This window comes from Cupressus sempervirens, chromosome 1 (assembly GCF_028749045.1).
Source record: "Cupressus sempervirens isolate cs-2001-9-10 chromosome 1, ASM2874904v1, whole genome shotgun sequence".
Taxonomy (NCBI): domain Eukaryota; kingdom Viridiplantae; phylum Streptophyta; class Pinopsida; order Cupressales; family Cupressaceae; genus Cupressus; species Cupressus sempervirens.
The window spans coordinates 890,034,634-890,052,646 of record NC_143118.1 but is presented as its reverse complement, the minus strand read 5'-3'; the positions used below and the strand labels follow the sequence as shown (position 1 = coordinate 890,052,646).

Sequence of the window (18,013 nt, the reverse complement as noted above, 5' to 3'; positions counted from 1 at the left end):
AAAGTATTGAACTTAGTAGGTATGTAATTTTTGAAGAAGATCTAACATTCAAAAGAGACCTAAGTTCTGAAGAACCCTCTCCTTTACCTAGTTTTGAAAGAAATATTGAGTTTGAGTCTTAGAAGGAGAACATGGAAGAAATCGAAGATGAAATTCAAAACCTAAATCTTGGAGAAACTCAAAATTCAAATAAAAGACCACTTTGGGCCATTAAAACAGTCGAGGAAGCACAAGACTTTGCTGCACCTTTTGTAACAGTCAGAGAAAGAAAAAGACCCAAAAGATTTTCTAGTTATACAACAAACATGAATGATTTGTCCAAAATAGAACCAACCAATCCTTCATATGCTATTAAACATACAGCTTGGAAACAGGCTATGACAGAAGAATACCAATCTATTATGAAGATGATGTTTGGGAAATTGTTCAAAGACTTAAAGGAAAATCTGTTGTTTCTTCCAAGTGGATATTTCAAATAAAGCATGTTGCTGACAATAGCTTTAAAAAATATAAAGCTATATTTGTATCCAGAGGATTCTCTCAGAAAGAAGGGATTGATTATGAAGAAAATTTTGCTCATGTTGCTAGATATACCTCTGTAAGAGTAGTCCTACCCATTGCAACATCAAAGGGATGGAAAGTACATTAGATGGATGTAAAAACAGCATTCCTAAATGGAAAGATTATAGAAGAAGTTTATTTGGAGCAACCTGAAGGATTTGAAACTCGTGATCCTAATGTTTTTGTTTGCAGGCTCAAGAATGCTCTCTATGGACTTAAGCAAGCTCCAAGGGCTTGGTATGAAAAAATTGATAAGTATCTCACGGCTTAGGATTCTCCAAAAATAAGTCAATCCAAATTTATATTATAAAAGAAATAAAGATGATATGGTAATTCTGATACTGTATGTTGATGATTTACTAATAACAAATGATCATCTCATAGATCAATGCAAGAAAGATCTAATTAGAGAATTCGAGATGAAAGACTTGGGACTCCTTCATTACTTCCTAGGACTAGAAGTATGGTAGAATTCTGACAGCATCAAGGGAAGTATACATCAAATATTTTGAAGAGATTTGGAATGTGGAATTGCAAGTCTATGTCTTCTTCAATGGAGACTAATCTACATAAACTTAAAGAAGCAGCAGCAGAATCACCTTCCATAGGTTCTACTCTCTACAAACAAATGATTGGGTCCCTTATGTACTTGGTAAATACAAGACCTGATATTTGCTATGCTGTTAAAGTCAATTTATGTGTGAGTCAAAGGAGATTCACCTAGTTGTAGTTAAACACATTATGAGATACTTACAAGGCATTCTTAATTTTGGGCTCAAATATGAGAATATCAATTTAAATTTACATGGATTCACAGACTCAAATTGGAGTGGAAGTGTTAAAGACAAAAAAAGTACTTCAAGATGTTGTTTCAGTTTAGGATCAGCTATGATATCTTGGATATGCAGAGAGCAATCTTCAATAGCTCAAAGCTCCACAAAAGCCGAATACATTGCAGCAACGATAGCCTCTCGAGAAGCAATTCGGCTAAGGAAGTTACTTGTGGGATTATTTGGGCAAGCCATGAATCTTACGATTATTCATTGTGATAATCAGAGTTCCATCAAGCTTTCAGTGAATCCAGTTTTTCATGACAAGTCCAAACATATCGAAATTCCTTATCATTATGTAAGAGATATGGTAAACAGGAATACTGTAAAATTAGAATACATTTGCACTGCAGATCAAACAGCAGACATTCTCACCAAACCTCTATCTAGAGTGAAGATAGATCACTTCAGGAAAAGACTTGGTATGGTTGAATTGTAATCCATTTGTATTCTTTAAATTATTAATAAAATAATTTTATTTGTCAGTCTATTGACTTTTATGGGCGTCACCAACTGCACTCATTACTTAAGAGGTGATGATCTATGAGATGATGAATACATGTATAAAAGACATTATGAGAGATGACGATGCCTCAGATAATGTATTGGACAGTATAGAACTACTGTTAGATCTAGGTGAGTTCAAGATCATTTGTGAAATAAGCATTTCTATGCCTATTAATCACAACTTGGATAAAGGAAGAATTTATTCTTCAATCTTTATCTTGTTTTCTGGTATATCTTAACTCAAGATCAAGTTGTCATGTAGGATTACCAGTTCGTATGAGTCACAACCTAGATAAATGAAGAACTTAATCATTCTTTAGATTTTATCCTGTGTGTATTGCATTATATGCAATATTGACATCACTAGTATGAGTGATGGGTCATATCATAAGATGATTATATGACTCAGTATCATGTGTTCCATGATGCTATTTTCTCAAGAAGATTCAAATAGATATAGAGTATTGTTGGTGTAAATACGTACTTTACTATTTACACTTACTTAAGTTTACTTAGGTTAATGCATTATTTAATTATTTTGCATTATTTTATTATTTTTATTTATGAGACACTTAGGAGTTTGCACACCTTTTGAGTTGTCATGTTGACAACACAGGAATACGCAACTCTATTTGAGCACATGGTGTCTACAACATTGTTTTGCGTGTCCCACCTTTGTAGGCTTATCCTCTCATCACCACATTTACTTCCGTGCTTAATGGAGGATAACCCATATCTAGTGGACATGTGCTTGGTTGTATGACACATCATGGTGCTAACTTCTATGCATTCTAGAAGCTCTCTTGAGGCCTTTATATTCAGGCACTCCTAGTGTACTCTTAATGCAAGTTATTGAATACATTGTTATTCTGATCATACTCTCTCTCTTTGGTCTACTGTGTGCTTGTGTTTGAGTTAGTTCTTGGGTGAATTTTTCCCTTAGGCAAATTCTTACATGGTATCAGAGCAACTTGGAGATTTTCTCATCACAAGCCGTTTGAGACCTCTTGCTTGCTTCATCACCTCAGCCTGAATCCGGAGTGCTGCAGAAATTGGGAGCGTCTAGCGCCAAATCTGACCTCTCCATTGTGTTTGGAATGCTGAACCGGTGAAAATCGACTCTAAGCAGGCCTACCTTGGCCCAAAGTCGACAGTGAGGCAAAAAAAATTTGCAAATCGGAACTCGGAGGCCCCGATTTGCGATATGGGTATGATTTTATTTTCAGATCTATAATTTCATTTTTTTCGGATCTGCATTTTCTCTGTAATTTCCGTCATATTTCTGTCAAATTTCCAAAAATTATTTTGCCCTTCGGGCACACATCAGAGAAAATTTTTTTTGCAGTATCAGGCTGTCAGATCCCGTACTGCAAATTTGGTGGATATTTAATTTGTCGCAGGGTTTATTCATATTAAATCAGAAGGTTGTACCTTGCAAACTCGCCCCAACATCTACCGGCCAGCTAACACAAGTTTTCGGCCACGCATAGCATTTCCCGACCGACGGATCAGGCAACCAGCCGGCCCTGCCTCAACCCCGGCGGCCCCACTAGTTTGACTTGACCACTACGGCATTTTCATTATAAAGACCACGGAGTTTCCCCACACCCACAATGTGGGATCTTTGCATTAGAAAAACCCCAAAGCGAGCAGACTTTCTGGCCCGCAGAGTTCGTGTTTCGGCGACGACAACGTTTGGAGACATTTCCCGCAGGTTAATGACATTTTTCGGCGCTGAACTCCCGGCTTCTGTCTAGCAGAACGACTTTCCGATAAGCGCTGCATAATTCCCGGCTTCCGCAGATCCCACCGGCAGCATCTGCTTGGTTTTGCGGCCACGATTTCCCGGCAACCGCGCTGCAGCATTTTAAGGTTTTTGGGGTCATTTTTAACATTTCTGGCACTGTTCCCATTTGCCCGCACAGCAGTCTTTTTCAAGCGGAAATCAACGTTACGGGCGACATTCTGTACTTTTCTGGCACAGACTGAGGTTTCCGGTTGCAGATTTTAAACCTCCCACCCACGAGTGTAAAGATGCCACACGGCATTCTATGCCAGGATTTAAACAGCGACACGTGGCATTATTTAATACGCCCACATCAGCCGGAGATCCAAGTCATCAAACCCAGGAAAGCCACGTCACCCATGGAACCCGATTGGCCTACCACCTCAGCATTTTCTGTACGTTTCGTACAGTACGGAACAATCCCAGTCAGCAGACACGTCATCCTGCCACGTCACTGGGCACCTTTCTTTTTGCTGACATCATCATTTCGCGGGGTTAAATTTGACCCCCGTCTGGATGTCATTTTAGGGCGTTTTATAACTACGTTAACGACTGTTTGACCGTCAAATTTAGACTCGCAGTTTCTCCTCCAAACCCCTCTCCAAATTGCTTTTCAGTTTGGCAGTCTGACTTTGCGAGCTCATAACTTGGACATCCAAACTCTGATTCAGGTGCAATTTTTTTTGAAATCAAGTAGAATTTCTTGAATTTTCTAGTGGTGGTGTTGTTTTCTGGTTTTGGTGCACAGATTTTGCAGAATTTGCATTTTTTGGTGACTGTACCTACATAATCCTGCATTTTACAACTTCAAAAGCTCTGTATAGGCACATCTGATCACCTTTTCAAGTTCTGATTTTTTTGAAAGTGCGTGTTTTTTCGTTTACTTTCCAGATCTGAAATCAGATTCTAGGGTTGTGTGGACCAATTTCTCACTCTCAGAATTAGGCCTTCTTTGGCATTGTAAAGCTTTCATTTTTTTCCAGAATTGTTGTAAAACCAAGCTACAGTGCTTAAGTGACAGATTTCAGCCTTATAAGGTAGTTGTAAAAGCAAAATCAGAAAGTCCACTTAGTTCATTTTGACAAGTGGCTCATTGTAAACGCACTACTTATAAAGTGCCAAAAGCATCTTTTTTGGGGGGGATCTTTTGATTGAGTAAAAAAGGGGGGGGGTGTATTGTGTTTTTTTGTGTCTCTCTATTGTGCTCTTTCATTTCTGCATCATGGGTTTTAAATGTCCTCTAACTTCACGCAACTATTCTACATGGAAAGATATTGCATGGAGTAGATTAATGGAAAAAGGATATAGTCTTTATGTTGATGGTACAATTACCAAACCTACTGATGCTAAAGAACTCATTGATTGGACAAGTCAAGACCGACAAGCTTTAGGTGTAATTAGGAGTTGTGTACATGGGGATCTTCTCTTTCACATTAAAAATTGTTCAGAATCTAAAGAAGCTTGGGATAATCTTGAACAGTTGTATCGTAAAGTGGATGAAGAAAAGGGATTTCAGATTGAGGATGATCTACTTCTCTTGGATCCTAAGAATTATGACACAATTCAGGATTATATCATTAAAGTCAATGAGTATAGGGCACTTCTAAAAGATTGCGGAAATCCCATAAGGATGATAGGTTGATTCATCACATCCTGAAGAAGCTACCTTCTGAGTACGCCAACTTTGTTTCAAGCTTTAATACTCACAAGTTAACCATGGGATCTGCTTACCAGAAGCCTTCCTTTGATGGATTCGCAGATATGTTTATTGTTGAACAATCTCACTTGGTGGATTTTGGACTTCTCAAGTCATCTAAGACCAAAGCCTTAGTGGCTAGTGATGATCACAAATCTAGTCAAGGGGGGAAAAGCAACAACAACAAGAAGCAGTGGAAGCAGAAAACACAATCTGAGACACAACATGACTCCTCTCAACAAGGTGGTTCTTCTTCAAACAATAAGGGAAGTAATGAAAAGAAGGACACACTCTTTTGTGCATACTGTAAAAAGCCAAATCATGACGAGCATCAGTGCAAGACAAAAAGAATCGATGAGTTAGAAAATCTACTCAAGAAGAACAAGATTCAAGTGCTAGGTACTTCCAAGGAGTCTATTCCTACCTCTTCAAAAGGTAAAGGTCAAGCACTTATGGCAAACACAAATTCTTCTTCGGAATGGATACTTGACTCAGGTGCCTCTTACCACATGGGTTCTTCAAGGGAAGACTTTTCTTCATTGAAGCAGTCAAAGGTACCACACATCTTCGTGGGAGATGATGCTAAAATGGAAGTTGAAGGAAAAGGACATGTTGAAATGGAAGATGGGGAATTCAAAGAGATTCTCTACATTCCAAATCTAAGCTCCAATCTCCTATCAGTTTACCAAATCACTCACCTTGGAGATGGTCATAAGAATGAGTTCCTTCCCGATTCAGTGATGGTGCGAAGTCTCAAAGATGATTCATTGGTAGCAGTTGGGAAAGTCAATGACAACAGGAGGCTTTATTCCTTCTCGCACTTTGTGCCTAAGAGTTCTTCTCAAGCCTTGTTAACTCACTCTAATTCAAACAACTTGTGGCATGAGCGGTTTGATCACCTTGACTACCGCTATCTTCAACAACTTTGCACATACCAAATGGTCAAAGGTCTACCTCAAATCAACTTTTCTAAGGGTAAATGTTCATCAGATTCAGTGGATATGCATCCAAAGGGGAAGTTACAAAGAGGGAAGTCTTCTAGAGCAACAAGTGTTCTTCAAATGGTTCACATGGTATTAGCAGGTCTTTTTGCATTCAGCCAGGGTCGCTACATACTCACTTTTGTTGATGACTTTTCAAGGTTCACTTGGGTCTACTTTTTGCATAGTAAGAATGAAGTTTTGGACGCATTTCTAGACTTCAAGGCTCATGTAGAACGAAAATCCAGAAAGGCCATCAAAGTACTCCGAATGGACAATGGAAACATGGATGTGAACAGAAGACTTAAGGACTTTTGCAGACATGAGGAAATTGATCTTCAGACTCCTTCAGCATTCAGTCCACACAAGACAGATGTTGCAGCATTGAGGATTAGAACTCTTAAGTCTATGGCAAGTTGCATGATTCATGCGAAGTCTCTCGATCCATCATTAGAAGTCGAAGCAATCTCCAGTGCCACTCACATTCTTAATCGTTCTCCTCATCTAGCCTTAGATGGAAAAACTCCTTTTGAGGCATGGTGCGGCAGAAAACCTATTGTGACACACTTCAGAGTCTTCGATTGTCCTGCATGGGCAAACAAATCTTCCAGGGGTCACAATGTGCAGACATCTCGGCCTTGTACTTTCATTGGTTATGAAGACGATGTGAAGGCATACAGACTTATGGATCTAGAGACTCATGAGATTTTTGTGGAGAAGGATGTTCACTTTGAGGAAAGTTCTCCGAGCTTGTCCTCTACTCCTCTCCACACTTCATACATAGTGGAAACTGATAGTGACACCAGCAATAGAGCTTCAACAGGTTCAGACACGTGGGGTTCTATCGACAGTTGCAGTGAGAGGTCACGTCAGTCCAGTCCACGTGCTTATATTGCCACAGTGAAAGGTCCATCACAGCATGGTACATCTTGTCTTCCAGCTCCAGCTTCAGTTGACTTGGGAGACAGACTTGAGGACTTACATCTTCTCATTGATGATGATTCTTCTACAATTGTTGTGAGGGCTCACTCTGACCCTCATGTCCATTCTCTACATGATCAATCTTCACAGGTTGGCGTGATTGTGGATCCTTATGAACAGCAATTAGTGGACGTCTCTTTGTCAATAGAGGAGACAGATGGTTCAGTGGAACAGGTTCAACAAACATCTTTGACAGATCTGCATTCATTCTTTTCAGCACAGTTGGAAGGGGTGAACTTCAGCATCAGCACAGGGATACTTGAGTAGGTTTCAAGGCCAGCACACATCTTCAGCAGTGTACCTTTGCCTTTGTTTCTTCCTAAGGGGAGGAACATATTTCTGCATTCTTGGACCAGCTTCTTCATCGGAGCAACTTTCACTTGTTGGCATTCTTCTTTTGGGGGGGGGTCCTATTCTGTCTCTCTTCCTTCTTTCATTCTCTTATGTATATACTGGATGTATGTCGTAATGGGGGGGTCTTGATTACTCCATCCATCGATGCATCCTCTCTTATCTCTCTTTTTGGGGGAGGGTTTTTCCCATGAGGTTTTCCCTCTTTCCCCGCTTTATGGGAGATTGCATTTTCATTATGTACATGGGTACCTAACATGGCCTAAGTCGGGACCCATTATGCATCTTCATCCTAGTTCGTAAGCTTAAGCGCATTCCCCTAAGTTGCACTTAAAGGGGGGTGTTGGTGTAAATACGTACTTTACTATTTACACTTACTTAAGTTTACTTAGGTTAATGCATTATTTAATTATTTTGCATTATTTTATTATTTTTATTTATGAGACACTTAGGAGTTTGCACACCTTTTGAATTGTCATGTTTAACAACACAGGAGTACGCAACTCTATTTGAGCACATGGTGTCTACAACACTGTTTTGCGTGTCCCACCTTTGTAGGCTTATCCTCTCATCACCGCACTTACTTCCGTGCTTGATGGAGGATAACCCATATCTGGTGGATATGTGCTTGGTTGTATGACACATCATGGTGCTAACTTCTATGCATTCTAGAAGCTCTCTTGAGGCCTTTATATTCAAGCACTTCTAGTGTACTCTTAATGCAAGTTATTGAATACATTGTTATTCTGATCATACTCTCTCTCTCTTTGGTCTACTGTGTGCTTGTGTTTGAGTTCTTAGTTCTTAGGTGAATTTTGCCCTTACGCAAATTCTTACAAGTATAAATCTATGTTTATTCATCGTAATTGATGATGCTAGTTATGTTATCTCTCAATATGATTATCAAGTTAAGAGGGAGTGTTAAGTTATAACAATGATAACATATTGGTCTGAGAGTGCAGACCGCACCTAGTCTTCTTCCTTCTAAATATCATTTAAGGCATTATATATTTATCTTACACCTCTTATGATGGGCAGCGATTCTTGGGACATGTTAATTTAACACTAACTTAACATATTATGTTAGTTTTTGTTTATGGTTAAACATCTCCATTAGTCACCAATTTCTGGGAGAGGAGTATGGGCTGACCTAGAGAGGATCATGCCCCTTTGAGGGACATGCCCTTTGGTCATGGTATTAAAGGTGGATGTTATTGTAGTTTGAGGACACACAATAATTACAAGTCTGCTCCCTCAAGCAATAATACCAGTTCAAACATATTGCAGATATAAACTACATTCAGATCGGATTTAAAAGGTGACAACTCCTCCTTACTTCAGAATATTAAGAAGACCATATTCAGCAATAGAAGCATATTATAAAAGTCTGAAATTTGGTACAGAATTTGCAGAAACTTTACAGCATAGGTATGCATACCCACACCCCTGGGACATGTATCCACGTACCCAAGTGCCGGGTACACGTACCCGAAGTACCGAGTACTCAGTGGAGAGCACCATAGCCAAGGAACTTGATTAAGATTTCTGATTTTTGGTTCAGTTTTTTGTTTTTATATCAGTTTGTTGTTTATCAAGCTTCACTCAATACATAATCACTTTGAAACTTTGATATAATACTGATTAATAGTAAAACTTTATCATTGTTCAAGTCAGAAGTTTATCATTTGCAACATGTCATTGTTATATGATTAATGATTTTGTTCATGTTTAAAGTCTGCCTTCTCTTTAATGCATCTAAACATTTATCATATCTTATTATTACAAACATACTGCAAACCTGCAACTGAAAACAATAAATCTGCAAACTTAATCACTGTTCTTGTCTTGAAAGACTTGTCATGACTCATATTTTCAGATTTTCTATGAACATTAGATTATATTAAAAACAGTTTGAGATACCCAAGTACCCCCGTCCCCTATTTTGAAAAATAGACATACCGGTACTGGTACCCTAAGTACCCAAGTACCCCCATCCCCATGCAACCTTGATTAATAATGATAATAGTATATACTACTTCAAATTTTGCATTTTTTGTCAAAATTTAGCTAGGCTGGAAAGATACTTAACTTGATAATGTTTTAAAATGCATTGTGTATTATTACTGAAATACTGAGCTGGATCCATATATGGATTTTAACTTTATTTTTTGACTTGGATGGAATGTGCAGACAACTTACAATTTTGACTCTTGCATTATGGGAAGACTTGTGTATGTAGTTCCAAGGCTTGTAATCGGGTATGCTTCAACAAATTTCCTTGTCATGATAGTGAATTGATATTATATTAAGCAAAATGAATTTAATTCAGGGACTCTTAACACAAAAATCTCATCAGTCCTGCAACTATTTAGTAAAACAACCTTCATTTTGTGTAGGATACATTGTTATCTATTGATCTATTTGAAATATGTGAATTAAGAAATAAAAGCAATATTAAAGAGGTGTTCTCTAGGAATCTACCTGTAAGCTACCAACAGTGCTATTCTTAATAAATGGGAAAATAAAATTTCTCTTACAAGGAATGAAAGTATACTTTAACATCATAACTGCCTTCCATTTCGTATGGACATGAGTGAGAATTCCAAAAGTATACTTTAACATCATAACTGTCTTCCATTTCCTATGGACATGAGTGAGAATTCCAATAACTAACTTAAAAAGAAGTTATGAATTAGTTTTACACGACTCTAATCTTAACTAATTTATTATGTTACCTAACAGCATAAGGAATTCAATGAGAAATGTAACATTAACTTTCATATGAAAGATACTGTCATTGTCTAACTATGAAATGAAAACAACAGAATTAACAACCAAGGAATAATTCATAAAAAATGGAAGGTTCACTCTATGCTGAACCTCTTTTAGCTTCCAACCTCCAAAGGGTGAAAGAGTATCATCAGGGATTTTCACCACCCACCCTTTGATCTTACCAACGTGACCTAACTGTCACTCGGATAACTTCCACATGGAAGTGGGCAGACCCTTCCCAAGGGCATGTGAACATGGCTTCAATTTTCTTGCCATATGAAACTTGGTGTAGAACCCACAACTGTTGTAGCCAGCCAACCTATAGAGATCTTCACCCACATGGGTGACGACCTTATCTAGACATTGCCCTATTGGATCTAGTGATTGACGATTACTGCTTGTAGCATAGTACCACCTATTTACCCCATAGGTTAATTGAGAAACGCACACAGACAATGAACAGCAAAATTCCTTAGATTATTCGCATATGCTAGAATATTATATTATGCTTCATAAGATAAGATGAATGATGATTTACAATGATCCCAGACGGGATATAAATACTATCCGCCGAACCTTCCCGAAGAAGTCCGTCAACCACAAACATTATGTCCACTACAAACTATTTACCCGTCGGCTACAGAAACACCGACGACAATCACTTCGTCGGCTATAGAAACACCGACGATAACCACTTCGTCGGCTACATAAATACCGACGACAATCAGTCGACTGACACCACCCCCCCCTCAAAAAGAAAAGTCGTCTCCTGACAACTAACAAAATTAGGAGACAACTTACAGACAAGAAAAGAAATACTAAAGAGGAGGAGGCATCCCAGAAGAGTGTTGTTGACAACGCAACTCATACACCTGCTTTGTCCTGATGCGCAGATCTGTCTGAATCTGACAATTCACCTCCACGGCCTCCTTCAGTAGAAGGGCAGCATCCATAGCTTGTCTCCTGGCTAACTGTTGTTAGCCGATTGGATGGGTCCGGCGGTGTTTCTGTAGCCGACGAGGTGATGTCCGGTGGTGTTTCTGTATTCTGTAGCCGACGGGGTGATGTGCGGCGGTGTTTCTGTATTCTGTAGCCGACGGACTATAATTTGTAGCGGATGTAATGTTGTGGCCGACGGACTCCTTCGAGAAGGTTCGGCAGTAGTATTTATATCCCGTCTGGGATCATTATAATGTATCTTATGATATGATATACTCTGTATGTAATGTCTGGCGTATGCGAATAATAATATAAGTTCTGTTGTTCATGTTCATTGTCTGTATGCGTTCATTTTCTTTACCTGTACGGTAAACATTTGGCGCCGTTGCCTTATGAACCTGGAAGGTGGGAGGAATGAAGATTAATGCCAAATCAGCTTAACAAGGATTGGAATAAGGTCCAGGGAAAAGATGGAATCCATACTACGCAAGAGAATTTAATTCTGGCACAGCAAGCCGAACGCCGACGGAGATTTCAAAAGATTGCCGACGGAAACCGAAGCGTGGAGGAATTGTTGGAGGAGACTCGGCAGCAGGTGGAATTGGTGGAAGAAGCACGGAAGGAGTTCTTGAATTTGTGTTCGCCGAGCGAAGAAAATTCAAACGAAAGAGCATCAACTCGCACGGCTCACAGTGCCGAGGGAGCACGAGCGTGGAGTGACCTCTTTGTCCGGGATAAACTTCCACGGGAAACAACTTTAGAAGATCCTTCTTCTTCACCAAGGTTCGCAGCTGTCGAGACCTCCGGTGTGGGAGAGCAGTCCGCCGGTGTGGGAGAGCAGTCCACTGGTGTGGGAGTGCAGACCATCGGTGTGGGAGTACAGACCTCCGGTGTGGGAGACCAGTCCGCCGGTGCGGGAGTTCAAACTGTCGGTGTGGGAGTTCAGTCTGTCGGTGTGGGAGTGTCGACCGCCGATGTGGGAGTGCCGACTGCCGGTGTGGGAGTTCAGACTGCCGATGTGGGAGTGCCGACTGCCAGTGTGGGAGTGTCGACCGTCGGTGTAGGAGTGCAGACCTCCAATGTGGTGATGGCGGGACCCAAAGAGAAGCTAACGAAATTTGAAGGCGATGGTACAGCTGACCCCATCCGACATTGTAAGACATGTGAGATGATCTGGCGGGTAAATGGAATCACAGATGCCGACGAATGGGCCAGGCAATTTTCAGCAACCCTACGGGGTGTCGCGATTGATTGGTTTTCAGATATGGATCCGCAAAGGTTGGATACTTGGGATAAGATTAAAAAGGAGTTCCTGGCAGAATTTAAACTCTTGCGGGACGATAATGAAATCGTAGCAGAGATTTTCAATACGAAACAGGGGAAGCACGAAACTGTCTGTGTCTACGCCAGGAGATTAAAAGACTTAATAAACAAAATGGAAAGCAAGCCGGCGGACGGATTACAGAAAAGATGGTTCATGGACGGCCTACGATCGAAATTGCGGAGGAAAATGAAAATTGTGCCACCGTCGTCATATGTGGACGCATATAATAGAGCACTGGATCTTGGAAGTGAACAAAAGACAAAGAAGAAGAAAACTAGCTCATCTGATTCTGATGACGATGAGCCTGCCGGAGATGATAGCAATAATGACGAAGGTAGTAGCAAAAAGGTTCGTGCCTTACAGAAGGATATGGTCCGAATGATGAAGGAGTTTAAAAATATGCAGAAGGAGCCAAAAGGTAGTGAACTGTAGTGCACGGAATGTAACACCGACGGTCATACTAAGGGATCGTGTCCAAAGAACCAATTCTGTGACATCTGTCAGATCATGGGCCATTCAACAAAGGAGTGCCCCTTTAACATGAAGACAAGAGGATCTCCGCAGGTGTTTCTCACACAGGAAGCTTCCCCGTCGGGTAGTAGCGGAAACACGAATACCGCCGGTGCTACATCTGGAGGATACAGGAATAATAGCAGAGGGCAAAATAATAATGCAAACAATAACAATAATAATGGGAGCTGAAGTCGAACTCAGTATGATGCAAACAGACGGCCGATCGTTCAGTGCTAAGCATGTAATTTGTGGGGTCATTTTGTGCGGGATTGTACAGCGGCAAACACACCGAAATTATTATGCAGATGGTGCGGACCCGACGATCACGAAGATTGCAAGTGTCCAAAGGCTAGAGTAAACTTGATCACTGTTGGCACGGATGTAGAGGAGGTTCTGGCAATTACACAGAGGCAAGCGGAGGAAAAGAGAAAAGTGGGGGAAGCGCAGGTGGACATTGCAAAGGCATCGTCGGCAGGAGAACATCTCAGTCGAAGGACATTACCGGCACCTTGGCAAAGAACTTCGCAGAACAAAATATTGTACGGCAAATCTTACAAACAGAGATACCAGTCAAGATAAGTGACCTCCTCACAATGCCCCAGTTACGGACGGCCATTCTGAATCATACACTGTTTCCGAAAGCACCGGAGGACACAGGAAGGGATAGTAGGGAAGTGATGACAACAGACCCAATGCTGCTGGCACTCACATCCGAACGGCACCCGGCAGTCGTCGAGATGGGAATTTTGGGAAATGTTTTGACAGACACAATTGTCGACGGAGGGTCCGGCGTGAATGTCTTGTCGGAGGATACTTAGAAAAAGTTGGGAAAGTCGACATTGTGGCCACCTGAATTTCAGTTGCTCACGGCAGACCGGCACGGGATCAAACCGTTGGGAATCTTGAAAGTGCAGCCGGTAACAATTCGTACGCAACAATTTTTATTGGATTTTGTGGTCATTCCATTAAAAAGAAAAGGATATGATGCTATTCTGGGACGGGATTGGTTGGTACAAGCAAAAGTAAAACATAATTGGAAATCAAATACCCTATCAATGGAGCGCGGAGGCAAAAGATTCACAATTAACCTGCATACACAAATGGTTGGTGAGGAGGCAGCATCGTCAGATTCAGAAAGTGACGGCGAAAGTGATGACAAAGCAAAGAGGAGAATGGAACCAGACGAAGAGGGAGTATTGAGACTCGATGGAGGATTGAATGACGACGATTTGGACTCGGGGAATGGCCTGTTCCACTGGCAGATAGAAGACTGCGAACTGTTTTCGAGTTGCAATATGTTAACGGTCGACGAACGTGACAAAACACAGGAAAATGAATGTCCGGAGGAATGCAGGGAAGCGGAAGAAGGAAAAGCTGCCATGGCTGAAGCTGAGGGGAAGAACATACAATCTGAACACAGAAAAACGAAAGATCCCACTGTCCGGTACATGGTGAATGGACTGCGCAGAAACAAAAGGTTACAATGCAGCATAAAATTAGTGGAAGGGCACCAACAGCAAGGAAATAATCCAGTTGCACGACGACCGCAGGCACAGTGGGCGACGGAGGTGGCACAGAACAAACGTAAGCCATACGACGGTCAGAATGAAATCAAAGTGGAAAAGTTTAAGGGTAGAGGGGTTGGACCATATCAGATTCGGAAGGTCGGCAACAGTGGAGCAATCAAACTGGCGACCTTGGACAGACAGGAGATAACTCAGTCAGTTAACGGATCTAAGTTGAAACCATATCGTGCAAGAAAGTTCTCGCAGTCATCGAATCCTCCATCGTCGTCATTACAGCACTCTTTGGCGGCGATGTCATCTAGAGGTAACTCTGTTATTTGATGTGTTCAAAAAAAAAAAAATTTGAAAAAGAAGGAAAAAAAAAAAGGGCCCCGTGGATAGAAAGGCCCGCGGATTGAAAAGTCCCGCGGGCAACTACCTGTCTACAGGCAGTGAAAGTCCCGCGGGCAATTGCCTGTCCACGGGTAGTGAAAGTCCCGCGGACAGATTGTCCGCACGCAGAGAAAGACCACGGAAGGTCCTGCGGACAGCCTATCCGCGGGTTGTTATAAGCCCCGCGGGCACAAAATTTTTTCACATCCTCCGCCAAAGATAGCCCACAGGTTTTCAATCAATTCCGCCAAAATTTTAAGAAGCCTCGGACGGTAAGGGAAAAGACCGCGGGCATATAACAAAAAGAACTCCGCCGTCTTAAGACTCTTCCACGGGTTGCAATTGGATGACAACGTTCCTATGCATTAAGAAGAGAGAGCCGAGCTTAAAACTTAATTTATGAAGACTGCAAAGGCAGTGTCAAGTATTTGTTGTTAGGGATTGGCGGACATTATTCCGTGCACATCAAGCCAGTAGCCAATATCAGATGAAGTTTTTTCTATTACCTCCCTGAGTCGTTCGGACGGAGGCCTGGGGAGAATCGATTCTGTGTGTCGTGACAAGCTGGCGAAACAATAACAGACAAACAGAAGAGAGGGCTTGCTATAAAAAAAAAAAGACGACAGATTCAAGTTGTTCAGAATGAGTTACAGATGATGCCAAAGGAAAGGGGACGCATCTGTGGTTGCCAGAAAGAGTGCAGAATCGACAGAAAATGACAGAAATGGTGGGTTCCGTGCATTTCTGTGTGGGTTGCGAAGTGCTAATTTGGTCTTGGCGGCGAGGGGCGCGGGGCGCTGCCCCAGGACCCCGCCGAGGGCGTTCCCCCCTGGACCCCCAGTCATGGCGGATATCAGTCATGGGAGTCTGACCAGTGAAGAAGAGTTGAAGTTGCTGCAGGCATGGACTTTCTGTGTACCAGAGGCAGTGGGAGCAGGTGTTGGCTGGAGGCTGTCTTGGTGGATGCGTAGAGAGCTCAGGAGGAGCTAATCATCCAGTTGGAGGTAGTGCAGCAACACTTGGCTCGGGATACCCAGGTGTTGGAAGTAGAGAAAGCAGCACAGGTGGCTATCAAGGTCAGCTTCATCAAGGAGGCAGTGTTGTGTTAGCAAAGGCTAGAGGCACGGGACGAAGGTGACAGTGATGTCTCAGAAGCAGATTTCTCTTGTTGTAGTCACTCTGTTAATGTATTTTGTTGTTAATTTGTCTCTGATATTTTGTCAGTCGTCAGGAGACGATTTTTCTTTTTGGGGGGGATGGTGCTAGCCGACTAGATGGGTCCGGCGGTGTTTCTGTAGCCGACGAGGTGATGTCCGGCGGTGTTTCTGTATTCTGTAGCCAACGGGGTGATGTTCGGTGGTGTTTCTGTATTCTGTAGCCGACGGACTATAGTTTGTAGCGGATGTAATGTTGTGGCCGACGGACTCCTTCGAGAAGGTTCGGCGGTAGTATTTATATCCCGTCTGGGATCATTATAATGTATCTTGTGATATGATATGCTTTGTATGTAATGTCTGGCATATGCGAATAATAATATAAGTTTTGCTGTTCATGTTCATTGTCTGTATGCATTCATTTTCTTTACTTGTACGGTAAACAACTGCAACTCGTGGTCAGTGGCATCTTTATCACGCACAGCTACTTCGGCATCTCAGATAGCCATGTCCTTACCCTGCACAACTGCTGCCATATCCCTCACTAGTGCTGCCCGCTCCACTGCCCAAGCTGCCTGCTAGTCGACCAAATTGGCGGCTAACTTTTCTCTTGCCTCCCTCTCAACCACCAAAGATCTCTAAGCTGCAACACTGTCCGCCTCCGTGCGCTGCCGAGCATAATAAAGCTCCTTGTACAATCCCACAATCTAATGTGCCAGCCTCATCATCGGAGTGTCACTCGGTCCCAACTCTGGCTCAATGGCCCAATCTGCCAACATCTCTGGTGTCTCAACTGTTGGCCAACCTCTGTCCACAAAACAAGTCTGAAATCGTTGAGGACAAACCCCACAAATATACCCTCGGATCAAATGTCACTCCCTCCATCGAGTTATAGCCTGAATTGCCACATTGTGTCGCTTCCTCAACGCAGACTTCATAGTCCTGAGGTAGTCCCTGCACCTGTCCTCATCTGACCCGTAATCCTCCTTGGAAAAGCCCTCCAATGACCATTCCACATCACTATTCTCCTCCTTATTAGTGGGAGCCATTCCCACATCCGGTGCCGCCTCCTTTGTTGTTGGCGCAACCACGGTCTGTGGTATTCCCTCCTCCTGAGGTTAAGGCTTGGGGACTGCAAGTGATGCTCCTGAATGCGTGGAAGACTGAATGGACGGACCTTGCTTGGCAGGAGTGAGTTGGAACTGCTGCCTCAAAAACATACTAGCTCTATCCATCACCTCCGGTTGCTCTGACTGCGCGGTCTCCATGTTCTCCTCCTCCTGTACTGGCTGGGCTGACTCAGCCTCTGCTAAAAAATATGACGAAACAGTGAGAACTGCATCGCAATCCATCACATCTAAACAAATCTCAAGCTCAGGCTTCGATGTTGGCAACTGTGCTCTCTGTGAGACTGCCACTGTAACAACATCTGCTTGTGCAACTTGCTCCGCTAGTACAACTGGAATCACCTCCGCTACAGTCGTCGGCACTATATCGGCGACTGTCCGCGGGACATCTGCCACTGTCTGCGGGACCATCTCCGTCAATGTCCGTGGGACAACTTCTGCCACCGTCGAAGGGGTCATCACGACCAGGGCATGGCGCTGGCCAAACGAGGGAATGACTATCGTGCAGGTAGTCAAGTGCACCGAAGTTGGCAACTGAGGAGGGATAAAGAATGTGGACCCACTACCCGCGGCCTCACCGCCAACTTCCACCGA

At 42.4% G+C, this 18,013-nt stretch overlaps 2 protein-coding genes across 2 annotated transcripts in view; one reads left to right on the top strand and one right to left on the bottom strand.

Annotated features, from left to right (window-relative positions):
- Positions 1–18,013, bottom strand: part of LOC149580713 (uncharacterized) — a 124,278-nt gene that overhangs the window by 49,068 nt on the left and 57,197 nt on the right. The gene's annotated exons all lie outside the window — the stretch shown is intronic.
- Positions 1–18,013, top strand: part of LOC149580714 (MLO-like protein 1) — a 155,423-nt gene that overhangs the window by 81,572 nt on the left and 55,838 nt on the right. The window contains exon 13 of the mRNA XM_089814534.1: positions 9,883–9,950. Coding sequence (XP_089670660.1) covers positions 9,883–9,950 — 68 coding nt within the window. The remainder of the gene's footprint in view (positions 1–9,882; positions 9,951–18,013) is intronic.